Below are 16160 nucleotides of genomic sequence, written 5' to 3' on the forward strand. Positions count from 1 at the left end.
TTCACAGCATGTTGAGTTAACTGTTGTGGATGTACCTGATACATCGCAATACGGGGTTTCTCTTCTTTTCACTTTCAGCTACTATCTATCTTCTATTTCTTTATTATGTATAACTGATTTTATAATTCTGCTTCTGTTTACTATCCACCATTTTATTTTGATTGCATGATCTTTCGTTTCTCTTATTTTCTTATACTAATGCATCTTTTTGTTTTGTTTTGTTTTTGTTTGTTTCCATTTTCATGTCGTGTCTGGGCCTGCGGTTGGAGAACGATTGCACCACGACAACCACTTTGGAGTGATATTATCACACTGGAGACAACAGCAACAACATTAGAAACCCTGATGTCACTCAGGTTCACGAAAGTAACTGTATCGATATTTTATAGTGTTTATATTTTACTAACATCCCTTTCTTTGCAGAGCATGGACTACATCATAAAGCGGCAATGTGGGAAAGGGAAGTAATTTGTGATTGTAGAAGGTATTGTTTTGATCCACAGCATGTTGAACGAACTGTTGTGGATGTACCTAGAACATCGCAACTCGGAGTATCTCTTCTTCTTATCTCCAACTACTTTAGTCCTGTTTCACTTATCTGTCAAGTCTCCTCTACTTTATTTGCCAGTTTTAACTGCTATGTGTTTTCCCTAACATCCCCAATCGGCTCATGAAGTTGTCATTAATGCTATCTAAGCTTATATGATATTATTTATCCTTTATCAGATAGCTTTTTTCATAAATTATTGCCTATATTTTTAATCTACTTCATTCAGCTTTTACTCTTCTTTCCTTCAACATACACTTATTCTTTCAGTATCGAACTTTATGTAGTTTGCTTTCCTTTATTGTCTATTGTTTTAATCTACGCCCTTTTCTTCAAACAAGTAAGGTTTGAGTCCTTACTCAATATATTGAATGATCAAAGTCACACACAACATTATTGTACTTTTGGTAAACTTTTTAATAACATGCTTAGGTTCAAAACATTGTAACAAAACACCGCGACAGAAGAAATAGCAACAGATAAACACGACTCAACACTAGGAAAGATTTCAGGAGAAAACAATACACAGTAAATAACAATTAGTTTTTTAAATTCAAACTAAAAATATAACAGTTTTTGCTTTAATGAAAGTTGATAGGCACACTATAAATGGTTAGGCGCTTATACTTACATCAAACCCTACGTAATGTACCACCCCCGGCCGAGTTAAAATGCGTAACCGGAAAAGAAGGTGTGCATGCCTGGCACGAACACTCAAAGCGTGTTCTAGCGTGTTGCTCGTACTGACTCAGAGCAAGGGTAAGATGTAGGTGTAAGGGCAGTGCGTGTTCGTCGGGAACCTGGTGCATAAGATCGGTCAAGGCCCGTTCTTACACTGAAAATTGCGAATTGCGAATTTTAAAAATTTGAGAATTGAAAAATCCTAGATGTGTTCCTCCTGAGATGAAGTGAGGGGAGAGAGGTTTTGACATATGTAATTCCGCATCTGACCCGCCGCCTATTTCGACGGTCGTTGGGCCGGCGGTCGTTTCCAACGATCGAGTTTAGTACGGAACTGATCGTACAATAAATAAAATTTAAACAATTCTATAGTTTTTTAAACTACCCTCAAAACATATGAAAGCTTATAGGTCCTTTTCATACAATTCGACGGCAACATTTCAAAAGGCACATTTCGACACTTTCTGGGTTATTGCATATTCTGAAAGTACTTCTAATACCCAAGCAGCATCGCGCAACATGCTAAAAACGTCTAAGTCCAATTAAGTTGCAACAAAGGAGCTACAATGTTTCAATTTGCGAAAATGTAACATCGAAACATAGCTCTTCATGAAATAGTTACCATTATCTGCTGTGGCAACTATTTGATTTTGTTTATTTTTGCAACGTTTCGGTGACATTATTGTACCAATGTTGAAACAAAACAAAACATTTCTTCATGTTGAGCGACGAATGTTGTGAATTAGTTGCAGCAATGTTTCCTTGATAACGATTATTGTAAATATCGTTTGCCATGACATGAACGCAACTTCAGTGAAAAAATAGGAATTTGATGCAGTTCGTTCTTTTGCTGCACGCATCGAAACAAATAAAAACAAATCACAATGGAAATAAATGCTGAACGGAATGGGGTTTAATGCGCTTAAACAAATTGAATAGTACAAAAAATTCCGTCCAAAAGGCAGTTGGATATAAAGTCGGCACTCTGCACACAAACGGGAAGCGTATTTAGGTGTCCCGAGCCGCCTACCCGTAGCCACTGAGCTTCCCACCGGTGGACAGCTTTGCCCATCAGTTTTGCAGACGAGACTCTTTCCCGGTTCCGACCTGGGCACCAGGAGGTGGCCCACCACCAAACACAACATCCTCCGTGGGTGCGGGAGAGCCGAAATCAGCGTCGGGCTGACAGTACACGCGCCCGGTTCCTCGCCCCACTTGCTTTTTACAAGGAGGAGGGGAACCACGCACCAAGAACCATCCGCCATCGAGAAGTTTTATTCTCAGATGCACAAAACATACCTAATACACACAGTTCTTTTCAAGGACTCGTTAAATATTGTTATCACTCGCTAAAATATTCATCAATTACGAGAATATTTTTTCGTTTGACAGTTCTCCAGACAAAGAAAATGTTTGCAAATGTAATGTTTCCATTATGTTACCACGACGTTACACAAATTGGGATGTTCGATATGTATGTTCAACTTTGTTGCTACATATCTAAAACGTTGCTGCAACAGAAGTGAAATGTGGCAATTTGCTCAGAAAGAGATAAGCAGGGACGTACTAAGGGTGAATGATTCAGAAAGCTTTTCACATTTATTTATTTTATTTAATAGGTTAATAATGATTATCGGTGGGAATAAAAAGAGGACTCGCAAAACAAAACGCAACAACAAAATTTAAGTTTTAAGGAAGAAAGGGTTTAGCCTTAAATGAAGTAATATTTTGTCGAACATAAAAATAACATAATAAAAATCATAGAACTTCGAAGTTTGGCATCATGTTTTTCGATACATTATGAAAAAGGCTATGGATTATAAATTTTATTTAAAGTGTGTTGCCTCTCACTCAGTCGGCCTGGGTTCGATCCCAAACGGTCCCGGTGGCATTTTTCGAGACGAGATTAATCTGATCACGCCTTCCGTCGGACGGGAACGAAAATGTTGGCCCCGGTCTAACCTAGATGTGAGGTCGTTAGTTCAATCCAGGTGTAGGAGTCGTCTTCCTGGATCCTGTCTCGGTGGAGTCGCTGGTAGGCAGTTGGACTCACAATCCAAAGGTCGTCAGTTCGAATCCCGGGGTGGATGAAAGCTTTTTGCGGTACTGTGCATCGAAAATTAACAACACGCAGAAAAATAAGGCATATTTGAATCAACAAAACGTTTTGTTGATTTAAAAATCATGATTTTTGTTGACTCAACGCTAAACGTCAAAGCAGCTTTTTCAAAACAACAAAAGAATTTTGTTGAATTGAGAAAATCAAGGTTTGTTTCAACGCAAAATCGGCGTTGATTATATTCAACAAAAATTTTGTTGATTCAAACCTCATACAGGCTGATTCTACAAAACATTTTTCTGCGTGAAAAATTCAGATGACTTTTGAATAAAATCAAACATCCTAAAAACTATTCTAAACGCAGAAGAAATCATTTTCAACATATTTCAGCTGATTGCACTTAAATTTCCGTTGAAATTTTTAAGTTTTTTTGAAAAAAAAAAACTTTTTGCCCCCTGATTTTTCGGGCCGATTTTGAAGGGAGTGGTGACACAAACTTTTGAAAATATTTGTACCATCCTTATTATACAGCCATTCTTCGCCAAACAGGAAGTCTTCAAATCAAAAGTGCTCCGATTGGCTCAAATTTGGAGTGGGGGTTCTTTGGCCCAAATAATTAGACCTGTATTTTTTGTACGGTGATTAGGGTAATTCTATCCAAAATAGGGGTTTCCAAAAAATTACGTTTTTCGTTGATTTTCGCAAAAACCACATTTTTCAAAAAGTCATATCTCCGGAACGGCTGGAAAAAAGGTTTTTAGTTGTGCTTTTAAAGATAAATAAATGGAGGTCCTAGCTAGCTGAATATTTGAAAAGGTCCTATGAAAATTTTATTTGCCGATTCCAAGGTCTCGAGACCAAAAATCCCATGTCTGAAAATATTTTTCCCTAATTTCTTGTAATATTTTACATAACATATCTAAAAATTGCGAATATCTATCAACACGATTCGCAAAAATGGGAAAATTACGAAAACGAGTAAAAATCAACACTTTTCACTAAAACTGTGATAACTGATAATTTAAGCGGTGACCTTTACATGTTTGGGTACCAAAAGTTGCGTATTTCAATAACGAAAGTTTTGGTTTCCAAAAATGTATAGGTATAGTCGCGTTTAAAAAAAATGAATGTGGTCATTGCGAAAATCGACGGAAAACGTAATGTTTTGGACCACCCTATTTTGGATAGAATTACCCTAATCACCGTACAAAAAATACAAGTCTAATTATTTGGGCCAAAGAACCCCCACTCCAAATGTGAGCCAAATCGGAGCTTTTTGATTTGAAGACTTCCAGTTTGACGTGGAATGGCTGTATATATAAGTTCCTGGCAACAATATCTAAGGAACATTTATTAGAGAGAAGTTGAACAAATTTTGCACTATTTTGATGACATTCAGTTAACTTCTCCCCATACAGTAAATTTTTGAGTAGAAATCATGCCTTAGAGACCGCCACGACATGTGAGTTGTAGTGCAAATGGTTTTGGTGTGGCAGTAAACCTCGTTGCTATGTAAAGAATATTTTATCAATAAACACCGAAGCTTTATTAACTTAACTTATCTTAACTCTCGTTCACAACAATCTTTATAATTACTTGTTTGGGTATTTGCATGGGTACAAACATGAAAATGTTTAGTAGACTTCAAATTTCTGATTTTTGTTAAGAGCAAAATGAATTAAATGGGATGCAAATTTGAATTTTGTCTTGATTCCCAATGCAAACTAATTATTAAAATTATTCAAACAACAATTTTCATACAGCTTATTTTATTAAAGATTCCTGAATACACCCCTGTGCGTACACAGCGCCATGATGGTCGATTGAAAAAAATATTTTTACAGTCAATTTTCAGCTATTTTAACCCAATTTGTATAATTTTTTGATACAAAATTAACATTCTGCGTAGCTAGTATTAAAGCCCAGAAAATTTTCAGAAATATTAGCCAGCTTTTAAAAATTTGATACAAAATTTGCTCCAAAAAGATAACAAATTTTAAAAATATTAAGGGCGCATGAAAAAATCACGAGTAGAATGGAATTTTACTCGGTAAACTTGAAATGGCCAAAGAAATACACCTTCTATATCTTTAAGAAAAACAATTTTGTTTTTTGTCGACGAAAAATGCGACTGGTTTATTTTTCCAGACTTATCCATTTTTGTTTTGTAGCGAAACCAAAGCGGAAACATATTTATTGAGAAATTAATTAGAAGTTTGTTGCGCTTGAAATCATGTTGGGTACACGTTTGATTTCAAGCAACCAAAAATTTCACCATAATGGTAACATATTTCCAACATATTTGTTACATTGTTGCAACACCATCAATTTCTCCTACTAATATTAGCATCGCATAGGAAACATTGCCGCAACACGTTCACAACTATCTGGCTATTGTTGCCAATCGCGTTGTTGTCGTGCGCTTTTTTTGTCACCAGGAGTGTTGCGTTAGCGTGGCTCACGGATATATGAAAAAGACAAAAGTGTTTAATTTCGAACGCCTCGACCGGAATTTTGTAGCAATATGGCCCCAGAACATAACCTCAAATTTTGAGCGCATTTGGTTAAGGCTTAGTACTTCCACCATTGACCTGAAGTTAGTATGGAACTTCTAAAAATTCACTATGGGAAATTTTCGCTTTTAACCTCTTCTTAGAGAAAGTTTCCCAAAACCCAATCAAATTTTCCTATTCTCAGGTTTCTTATAGGTTTTGATCCGGGGAACAACTTTGTAGAACATCGCAAAGCGCTAGGAATTGATCCCGAAAAGATACAGGATATTTTTTGGAGTACGGAAACAAAATTCAACGTTCTCTAAAAATTTGTCTGTATCTTTCCGGGATTAATTCCTAGCGCTTTGCGATGTTCTACAAAGTTGTTCCCGGATCAAAACCTATAAGAAACCTCTATTCTGAAAAAAATCATACGGCATAGGAAAACTTTCTCGAAAAAGAGTTAAAAAGTTGAAAATAAATAAATTAAATTTATTGAAATTTCTTTATAACTTCAGATTAAGAGTGGAACAATTAAACATTAACAAAATGCGCTCAAAATTTCAGGCTAGCTTCTGCGGTTATAATGCTACAAAATTTCGGTCGAGGCGTTCGAAATTGAACACTTTTTTCTTTTTCATATATCCGTGAGCCACGCTAGTGTTGCGTACATGTTGCCTGAGCAATATTGGATTGTTTTGAATAAGTTGCAAATAAGGCTTGGCGACAATAAATGCTGCTTGGGTAAGCTACCTCTCCACCAAAAATGAAGTAAAGTCTGTTTAATAATGATTTTAAATATAGTACACTCAAAGTCAGGAGTATCCCTCAAAAGGGTACTTTCAATCCTCCTATCCTTTTTTAAAATTCACCCGGCGTCACCCTTTTGAAAGGGTATGTCAAATTCAGTACATTTTCGATACCCTTTTAAAGGGTGACTACGGGTGAACTTGAAAAAAGGATACTTTTTACTTTGAGTGTAAGATAATCAAAATCAGCAGTGCCTGTTTATTTCAAGCAAAACAATGTAAAAGGTCCCAAGTCAAAAATGTAAACAAAACACATTTTTCCTTCAAATGGTGCTAAGGGTGTTAAACTATCGCTACATATCGAGATAAGTATGAAAAATAGGATTTTTAAATGAAAAAACATATTCTTTACCAAAGGCCGAAGTCAATGATATTTTGTTTGTATTCAAAATCCTCATAGACCCTTTGGTTCTAAGGGCCAATGTGGAAACTGGGTTGTTTTGTTTTGGATTCGTGTTTGACCCAGGGACAAAAACAATGTGTTTCAAAACAAACAGCGAAACAAAGAATGGCCCTTTGTTTTGTATTACTGTGAAACAGCAAGCTTCCGGGACAGAACGGAGTAGCGATGCAGTGCGAGGCCACGGGACAGATATCTTCTTCCGGCTGTATCGAAAAAGACGATCTGATCAACCCGAGAATCAACCTAGTCAACGTGAACAACGGAATTCCGAACAGTTCGCACGCCCGCTTGAAACTCCTGCCAGCGCTGGCGGGAATAGCATGACGCGTTCTATTTCATCACGGCTTCGAGTGAGTGGACAATTTTGAAGGAACAGATTCCAATACAATACAATACATACAAATTCAAATTTGGTCATTATATCTCTCTTTTAGATTCCAAAACCCAGCAGCACCACAATTCTGACTGTCCCCGTCTCTTCATTTCTTTTACGGAGGAAAACCTGCGGCCGCATGTCAACAACGGGAAACAACCAAACGCCCCGCTTCGGCAGCAACGACGTGCACCAAGTGAACCTAACTCCGCCAACGACTACGCCACGAATAAGCCCAACCGGCGACGTCCGGAACAACCCGAATGGTGTCAAGCGCTTCGAACGATTACGGTAGTGGCTACACGAGCGAGGCCGACGACACGAGCACCAACACTACGTCGCCGGAACATCGATCCGGAGCGGCGGATGCGTCAGTGTTCAAAACAAGAATATGCTGGCCTCGAACGCGATCATAAACTCAGGTTGCCATGACTGCTCCGGCGATGGGTGTTGGCGAAGAACCGATAAAGGCAGCATTTGAGGGAAATCTGCTACCGGAAGAAGCGACGGCCGGTACAAGCTTGGATACAAGTCAGCGCCGTTGCAGAATCGAATACCGACACGTGTTTTTCGCCTTTTGGTGAACTCAACCGGAGTGCATGGCAACCGCCAACCGCCACCTCGACTGATCCAGACGACTGACAAATCCTCCACGTTCCAATGCAATCTGCGACGTCTCGAATTAATGAATTAACTTTTCCACTAACAGAGATTTAGTCAAAATAAAATTTCCCCAGTATTTCTGTCCAATTTATACACCCTCAAGACGTGCGTCATTATGATTCCAGTAACTGTCTGGTTTTGAAAACAAAGAAAAACGAAACAGATGAGCGATGTACGATGCGATGAAGCGATGAAGCGATGAATTTATTAAATAAAACCATCACTTGAAGTCTCTGGTAGTCCATTAAATGGGCCGTTACGGCTGCGGCCGTTACTAGCTTGGGTACAAGTCACCGAGTATAACACCGACACGTGTTCTTCGTCCTTGACCAACTCAACCGGGCCACCTCGACTGATCCTCCACGTTCGAACACCATCTGCGACGGCTCCAATCAACGAGGTTCACCTTTCCACTTACAGAGATTTATTCAAAATAAATATTTCCCAGTATTTCTGGAAAATTCCTACACTCCCTAAAGAAGTGCATCATTATGATTCTATATATTTTCTGGTTTTTGAACAAACTCAAAACACGAATCATTTACATAAATTTATTACACAATACCATTTCTTGGATGTCACTAGTTCCGATGAATCTACCCGTTGAAAAGTACATTCGCACTGATAACTCCTTTTCGCCTGGTTGTAGCCAGTCAAGCCGTCGGTGCCATCGACCCGTCGGCAACGTACAGGTTCGACGGAGATAGTCATGCGATTTGGCGGCTTGGTCTCCACGTCTCCGATAACGGAATGCAACAATCGCCTCCGTCGGCATCGTAGGACGTTATTCCTTCCACAAATGTCCTCACATTTTTTCCTTGAGCACCTACCGGCCATTATTATCCAAGTTTGTGGGCTTCCCTAGCCATCTAAGTATCACGAACTTTCCTGCAAAACAAGAACTTTATTATGCACTTAAAATCACTAAAAGTTTTAACTTACCATTTGGAATGCAGGAATACTCGATGTACAACAGAAATTGTAATAAAAAACGCGATATTAACTGTTAAATTAACAAAAACGGGCGAAAATATTTTTTTTATTCAAAAGGCCAAACACGAAAGCGAGATTTGTTTTGGATTGGCCTACGAGGCCAAAAAACAAAACAATAACAAAAACAAATCCTGCCGTCGTGTTTGGCCGTTTGACATAGGACCCAAATGGAAACTGAAACACGCCAATGTTTACAAAGGCTCTAAAACGCAAAGGGCTTAATCTGATCCCGCATATTGATGATAACTTTTTTTGTGGCCTATGTTATTTTTTCATCAATTTTACAAGAATAATTACATTTTTGCGTTAAATTGAATATGGGGATGCATAACACATCTAGTTTCACGCATTTTACTTGAATAATAATCGCAGTTGGCCAATTAAGTTCGAAATAGGAATTGAAAAACCAACCGCAGATTTCATCCTCGTTTTTCTCAATGTTTTGAAAAATGAGATGGGACGTTTTACAATGTTTTGCTTGATTTAGCCTTAAAATATGAAATTTTACGAATTTTGCTGATTTTTTCGAAAAAAATATTTTATTTTTTTTTAATCAAGACTAACATTTGAAAAGGGCCATACATTCAATACAACGCCCTATTTTCAATTTTCCAAGGTTTCACATAAAAAATAACATTTTGAATTATCACCCTATTTGACCAACTAATACTAAACTGACAAGTTTTCAGCCGCACCTTTCTGCAGAACCTTGAGCTCTGCTGTCAAACCGTTGATCGATTTCTGTTGTTCCTCGAGTCGGTGCATCGGCAGTGGGATTTGGCGCGAATTTTCCCATAAGAAATTCGCTGTCATCTGAAGAAAAGGCAAGATTCTCACTTCCAAGAGGACGATTCCCAAAGACGGCCAACAGGATCAAAGAAAGGTGACGCCAAGCCAAAGTAACAGTTTATCGGTGAAAGTCTGTGGCGAAGGTTTGCAGGTTCTAGTTTGAAGAAGCTTCCCGGGGTAAAAATGTCCCAACCGACGGTCGCCGCATATTTCAACACGCGAAAGCGTCCGGCAGCTGTTGGGAGCGATGCGGGTGTTGCCGCGGCCATCCGGTCCAAGGTACTGGTGCTGGAACAGGACGGTGGTCGCGTGGAGGAGGCCGGCACGGGCCGAGTCGTTTTTGCCAATTATCAAAATTTTCTTTCCAAGAATGCCATCGCAGACGCCGGAACGACGACGACGGAAAAGATGGCCGCAACGCCGGAGACACGACGGGTTACGCGGGCGACGCGGTCCATCAAGCGCATCGGGGCGGTGACGGTGGACGAGAAGACCCGGGAGATGCTGGAGCAGCCCAAGCTGGTAAAATTCTTGAAGATGGGAATGCTTTCGCCGAAGAAGCGTCTGCAGGCCAGTCCGGCCAAGGCTAAATCGGCGACACCGACCAAGGCGGCGTCCCAGCCGGTGGCGTCGGCTAAAGTTGAATTCGGGGCTGCTAACAGTGCCGGGAATGTGGACCGGGGGATGAAAACACCGACGAAGGTGGCGCCGGTTCCGGTGGCCGGTCCCAGCGTGAGCGAAATGTCCATGGATCAGATCAAGGCGAAGCTTAGCCGGAGCGCGAGACTGGCCGAGCTGAAGACCTCGCTGAACAAGCTGCAGAGTGGGTTCGACAAGCTGGACCGGATGGAGAAGGTACGGCTGGAGGAGACCAGGAAGAAGCCGGTTCCGCCGAGCCCGGGGACGGCGGCCAGGAATTTGAAGGAGTTCCAGACGCTGGAGGTGGAGGTGCCGGTGAGGTGAGTAAAAACAATAATTGAGATAAGAATCTTATCTTAACTCTTCAGCAAATAACCCTCCTCCTTTCTCCTCCCCTTTCAGCCCACAAAAACCGTTCGCCTCGCCCACCAAAATGCTGCACCGCACTCCGACCAAGGCCAACCACAGCTCGCTAATGTCCCCGCAGAAATCGGCCGTCACGCCGAAGCGCCTGGCCGCGTTGATGAGCCCCATCAAGTCGCCCTCGAAGGCTACCCCGGTGACGGCCAGCCCGACCAAGGTGCCGGCCTACCAGCGGTTCCAAACGCTGGCGGATTCGGGCCGTCCGGCGCTGCAGCTGCCGTACAAGTACCGCTGCCTGGGCGAGCTGTTCAAGTGCATTGACACCGTCTGCGCCATGTTCCACAACCGGAAGGAGCAGATCACGTTCCGGAAGCTGAAGCCGGCGGTGCAGCGGATGGCGCGGAAGAACTTTTACGAGAGCCATTTGGCGCAGATTAACACGCTGTTTCCGGATGCGTTTTTGCTGAGCCAGGAGATGACGAAGAATTACGGGTCGGCGACGAAGCATGAGACGTACCAGTTGGTCATCAAGCCGAATGTGGAGGAGAAGGCGACGAAGCCGGTTGATGATGATTCGAATGTGATTAGGAATGCGCAGAACACGTCGATGAATCCGCAGATCTTGATCGAGCGTTGCCAGAAGTTCAACAGACTGCTGCTGGCCAAGGCTAAAGATGCCCACGAGAAGTTCTTGCTTGCACTGGATCCTCCGATGAGAATTCCGAAGGAAAAGTTGACCCGTTGGCATCCGGAGTTCGACCTGGAAAGCTGCCCGGATATTGCACAAACGCCACTTCCCCTACCTCCGAACGTGGAGCGTTTCTCGTCGGCCAAGGACGTCCTCTCGACGGCGCGCAACCTGTTCAACTGCGGAACCGCCATGGAACGTGCCCTGGACCGTCTCGAGGAGAAGAAACGCCAAGAATCAACTGTGACCTCCGACGCGACTCCAACCCCAACCGAACCACCCACCAAGACTGACGACCCCGTCCAATCGGCCCTCAAAAACGTCCCCAAATCCCTCCTCGAGAAAATCCGCGCCAAACAGGCCGCCAAAGCGCTAGACCAAATGACGCGACGACCCTCCCAGGAAAAGGAAGCCATCACGTACGGACGCCTGCCGGAAATCGCACGCCACCTGCGGAACGTCTTCGTGACCGAGCGCAAAAGCGTCCTCCCCCTAGAAGCCGCCCTCGCCAAAATCGAAAACAGCTACCGAGGAAAGCTCACCCTGCGAGACCTCGAGGAGCACCTGAAGATCATGGCCCAGCTGGTGCCGTTCTGGCTCACGCTGACCGAGGTCCGCAAGACGATGTACGCCAAAATTTCCAAAGACTGCGACCTCGGCAAGGTGGTCACGCTGCTCGAGAAGAAGGCCAACGAGACGCTCAGGTGTTGAGGGGGCCGCACTTTTATTGCTGCTTTTTTTAGGAAACCATTTGACCATTTACAGTTTATATTTTCTTTTTTTCATCTTTGCTGAATATTATTATACAATTTTCATTAATGAAGGCCAAGAAAGACACGAAATGCTGTACTTTTTGCGTTTACCATGAATCATTACCAGTTGATTGTTAGTTTTATAATTATCCAATTGCATATTTTACCATTAATAACACTTTTGGATTATTTGTGTTTGTGTGTGTTTCACTAGGTTAGTTAAGTAGTTAATGCGCTTCATTATATGCAAATTGTTCTAATTTCTTTTGCACAACCCTTCATATTTTTATCTCTACTCTGTTTCTTTATACTTTTACACCACGAAAGCATCAATAAAAGGTTACATTTTGATAGGACGTTCTGACTTCTCAATTTATTTTACTTCGAAAGCCAACCGCCAAACCGAAAAAAAATCGCCACCCCAACTTCCAGGAATGCACCCCGGCTGAATCATCATCGCCCCTGTTTGTCAGTTCCTTTTTCGTAGTTTCCCGTGAACGCACAAACACTCACACACACATGGTGAAGCTTCCAGCGCGTTGCACAATTTCTGCGCACGACACGTGGGAAAATCCTTACACGAAAAGGAGAAAAAAAACAACGAAGAAGCAGGCGGGGAAATCTTCGCTCGCTCCACTCTCTCATGAAAGCTTCGCGCTGAAAAGAGCGTTTCCACAGTCTCTGGAGCTTTCATTGATGAAGCGGTGCGAGGGGCAGGGGTCGTCAACTGGGGTTGAGTGATTTGTTTTCGAATCAAATATTCAAACTATCCTGATAAATAATGTTTTTGCAATTCCGTCGTGAAACTACTTACTTTTCCTGTCATTCTTGAACGACGAAATAGCCTACTTTTCTGTACCAAAAATAACAGAATCGAATAGCAACACTCGTTGCAAAATTTGATTTTTTCAGCACTCTTCGTATTTATCCAACTCGGTGAACCTCGTTGGATGAATGTACGAATCGTGCTGAAAAAATCCTCTTTTTGCAACTTGTTGCATAAACTACTATTTTGCAATTCCGTCGTGAAACTACTTATTTTTACTGTCATTCTTGAACGGCGAAATAGCCTACTTTTCTGTACCAAAAATAACAGAATCGAATAGCAACACTTTTCAAAATAAATGCTGAAAAAGTCACAGCAAAATACATGAAAATTTGACATAAAATTTCACTCAGTGTGTGTGTTTTTGGAATTGCAAAAAATGTTGTATGGAACTCGTTGCAAAACTTGATTTTTCAGCATTCTTCGTATTTATCCAACTCGGTAGAGGTGGGCAAAACCGCTCTTTTTTAGGAGCCGCTCATTTTCGTTCGCTCATAAAAAAGAGCCGCTCTTTTGAACGGCTCTTTCGCTCTTTTTCAAAATTTTGATGAAAAAGTTTTTTTTAAGAATCGTGTAACTTTAAAAGTTATTTCACACTGGACTTTTACAAATTATTTCATAAAAAAAATTAAAACTGAAAACGAAAAGATGACCTTGAAACCCATAGGTCTTGGCGGTCTCTATGTCAAGATTTCTACTCGAACCTAAACATTCGAGTAATTGAATGGCATCCAAACTTTTAACTAGGATTGGAAAAATTGCTATTTATTTTAAAATTGCATTTATTTCTGCTAGAATTGAACTAATACTGATATTTTATTTGGAGAAAACATTCTGTGAACTCTTTTCTACATTCTGATTTAATCGATATAGTCTATAAACGCTAAAGTTGATTTGGGCAGAAGGTTTTTTTACAAAATCTCTAAACTATTCAGAAGATTTTTGATAATATTATGCAATTTGAAATGCTCAAATTTGTATTCCAGTAATACTATAATTTATAATCAGTTGTAAAGTGAAAAATATTTTCATGTTGTTTAAAAAAACTTTTTTTTTTGTTTTTTATAGGCATTTAAATATTTGAAATTGCCTTTTCAATTCTAATAAACAAATTTAATACTACATTTTTTTGAAATTCAATAAATTATATTTAAAACAAAAATCATGCCATGTTGGGCCGGTTCTTTCAAAAGACCGAAGTTTAAAAAAGAATCGCGGTTCTTTTTTTGTGAGCCACGGTTCTTTCGCTCTTTTCAGTGAATCGGCTCTTTGAGCGGCTCGCTCTTTTTTTGCCCACCTCTACAACTCGGTGATCCTCGTGAACGGTGAACGACTCGTGCTGAAAAAATCCTCTTTTTGCCACTTGTTGCATAAACTACTATTTTAGAGTGTGTCTGTTTGAAAATTTCGAGGTAGAGCATAGTAATTAACATTAAACTGGCTTTTGCGTTAATTTTTTATTTTCTGAAACAAAATACTGACTTTGATGTATCAACACTTATTTTTAAATTAAATATCAAAATCTACAGAAATCAGAAGACAACTTGATTAAAACATATTTTGACACGGATTCCCAGGCATTCAATTTTTTAATGATTGTTGTAATATACTAGCTTAGCTAAGATTTAAGTAGTCTATGACTTAGCAAGCTATGACTAAGCTATTGAGGTCCCAACATTGTAACTTTAGGATCATTCTCAATAAAGCCTTCAACCTGAACAGACGTCTTTAAAAGTTCAGAAGTGGGATAGAAGTCATGTTCCTGCGAAGCTATAAGCCATCCCAAGAAGAACAGTCAGAGGATATCGGAGAAGAATTTCCTCCTCTGACTAATCAAGATTGCGGAGATCAAGCTGAAGTTGGTTCTGGCCGGTCAAGAAGTTGTGAAGAAGTTTTTGTTGGACAAGCTACTGGTTCGTCTCGAAGTCGGACCGAGCAAGTTTTGTCAAGAAGCAAAGAAACGGTTACGTCTGGCCAAGGTGCAAGCGCGCAAGGTCAAGGCATGTCTGGAAGTCAAGTTACACTTTCTTCTGGTCAAGCTGGTCAAGGTGCAGCTAGAAGCCCTGGAATTTCTGTCTCTGGCGCTGGAATTCCTGTCCCTGGCGCTCATTTTCCTGTTCAAGACGCGAGAAACTGTACAGTGAAGCTGGATGAAATTTCAAGCATTCTCCCGTGTTTCTCCGGGAACCCTGGGGAAAATGTGGACCACTTCATCAACAGCATCAAGTACGCTAAACGGATATTTGCAGTTAACGAAGAGGTCATGAAGTTGGTGATTTTGAAGCAGCTTAAAGACAGTGCGCAAAAGTGGTCCATGACGCAAGAGTTGCTGTTAAAGCCATTTGAAGAAGTTTTGAAAATTTTGAAGATCACTTTTACATCGGTCGAAAGCAAGTTCGTGGTGAGGAAGAAAATGGAAAATCGAAGATGGATGCCCAATGAAAAATTTCTGGACTACGCAAATGACAAATGCCTGCTTGCTGCATCGCTCAACCTTGAAGAAATCGAGCTCGTTGAGTATATTATTGAAAGAATTCAAGATGAAACACTTCAAAATCAAGCAAGGATCAACCGTTTTCAAACTGTTGCTGGATTGGTGAGAGCGTTTGGTTTGGTGCAGTTGAAGCCGGTGTTCAAGCCCAAGATTTGCTACAACTGTAATCAACCAGGACACGTTGCAGTCAATTGTGGATTTTTCGCTGGTAATCAAAGGGGACAACAAAAAGGGGGGGGGGACTTTGGACCGAAGCAATTTGGAGGATCGTCAAATCGCGTGCCTAGAGGACAACCTGGAGGAGCGTTTGGAGGATCGTCAGCGGTAACAACGTCTGGAGGACCGTCAACCCGAGGACCAGCCTGGATTGCAGCAGTCGAGGAGGATGAGAATGATAGGGCTGACTTGGTAGGACAGACGGAAGGATCTGATTGACTGGTAGATATAAAATTCAAAAATTCATTAAAAACTTTAAAAGCTTTGTTTGATACAGGAAGTCCGGTTAGTTTAGTACGACATTCAAAAGTTTTAGATTTTGAAATTTTGAGCTTTGAACAAAACAAAATTTTTAAAGGATTAGGAGGAAACA

The 16160-nt window shown here is 40.9% G+C and overlaps 2 protein-coding genes across 2 annotated transcripts; both read left to right on the top strand.

The window, feature by feature from the left end:
• Positions 1–6959: 6959 nt before the first annotated feature.
• LOC119769846 lies at positions 6960–8464 on the top strand. The gene is made up of 2 exons (XM_038263559.1): positions 6960–7341; positions 7426–8464. Exons 1-2 carry the CDS (start codon positions 7066–7068, stop codon positions 7657–7659), a joined length of 510 nt encoding a protein of 169 aa, XP_038119487.1. The 5' UTR covers positions 6960–7065; the 3' UTR covers positions 7660–8464.
• Positions 8465–9773: 1309 nt separating this feature from the next.
• Positions 9774–12496, top strand: LOC6042306 (DNA replication factor Cdt1). The gene is made up of 3 exons (XM_038264754.1): positions 9774–10088; positions 10179–10768; positions 10851–12496. Exons 1-3 carry the CDS (start codon positions 9993–9995, stop codon positions 12208–12210), a joined length of 2046 nt encoding a protein of 681 aa, XP_038120682.1. The 5' UTR covers positions 9774–9992; the 3' UTR covers positions 12211–12496.
• The last annotated feature ends 3664 nt before the right edge of the window (positions 12497–16160 follow it).

The sequence above is a fragment of the Culex quinquefasciatus genome, chromosome 3 (genome assembly GCF_015732765.1).
Source record: "Culex quinquefasciatus strain JHB chromosome 3, VPISU_Cqui_1.0_pri_paternal, whole genome shotgun sequence".
Lineage (NCBI taxonomy): Eukaryota > Metazoa > Arthropoda > Insecta > Diptera > Culicidae > Culex > Culex quinquefasciatus.

Coding starts and splice junctions, on each gene's coding strand:
- LOC119769846 (XM_038263559.1), top strand. CDS start 7,066: ATGTGTTTCAAAACAAACAGCGAAACAAAGAATGGCCCTTTGTTTTGT. Junction 7,342..7,425: donor CTATTTCATCACGGCTTCGA/GTGAGTGGACAA, acceptor TCTCTCTTTTAG/ATTCCAAAACCCAGCAGCAC.
- LOC6042306 (XM_038264754.1), top strand. CDS start 9,993: ATGTCCCAACCGACGGTCGCCGCATATTTCAACACGCGAAAGCGTCCG. Junction 10,089..10,178: donor CCGCGGCCATCCGGTCCAAG/GTACTGGTGCTG, acceptor TTTCTTTCCAAG/AATGCCATCGCAGACGCCGG. Junction 10,769..10,850: donor GAGGTGGAGGTGCCGGTGAG/GTGAGTAAAAAC, acceptor CTCCCCTTTCAG/CCCACAAAAACCGTTCGCCT.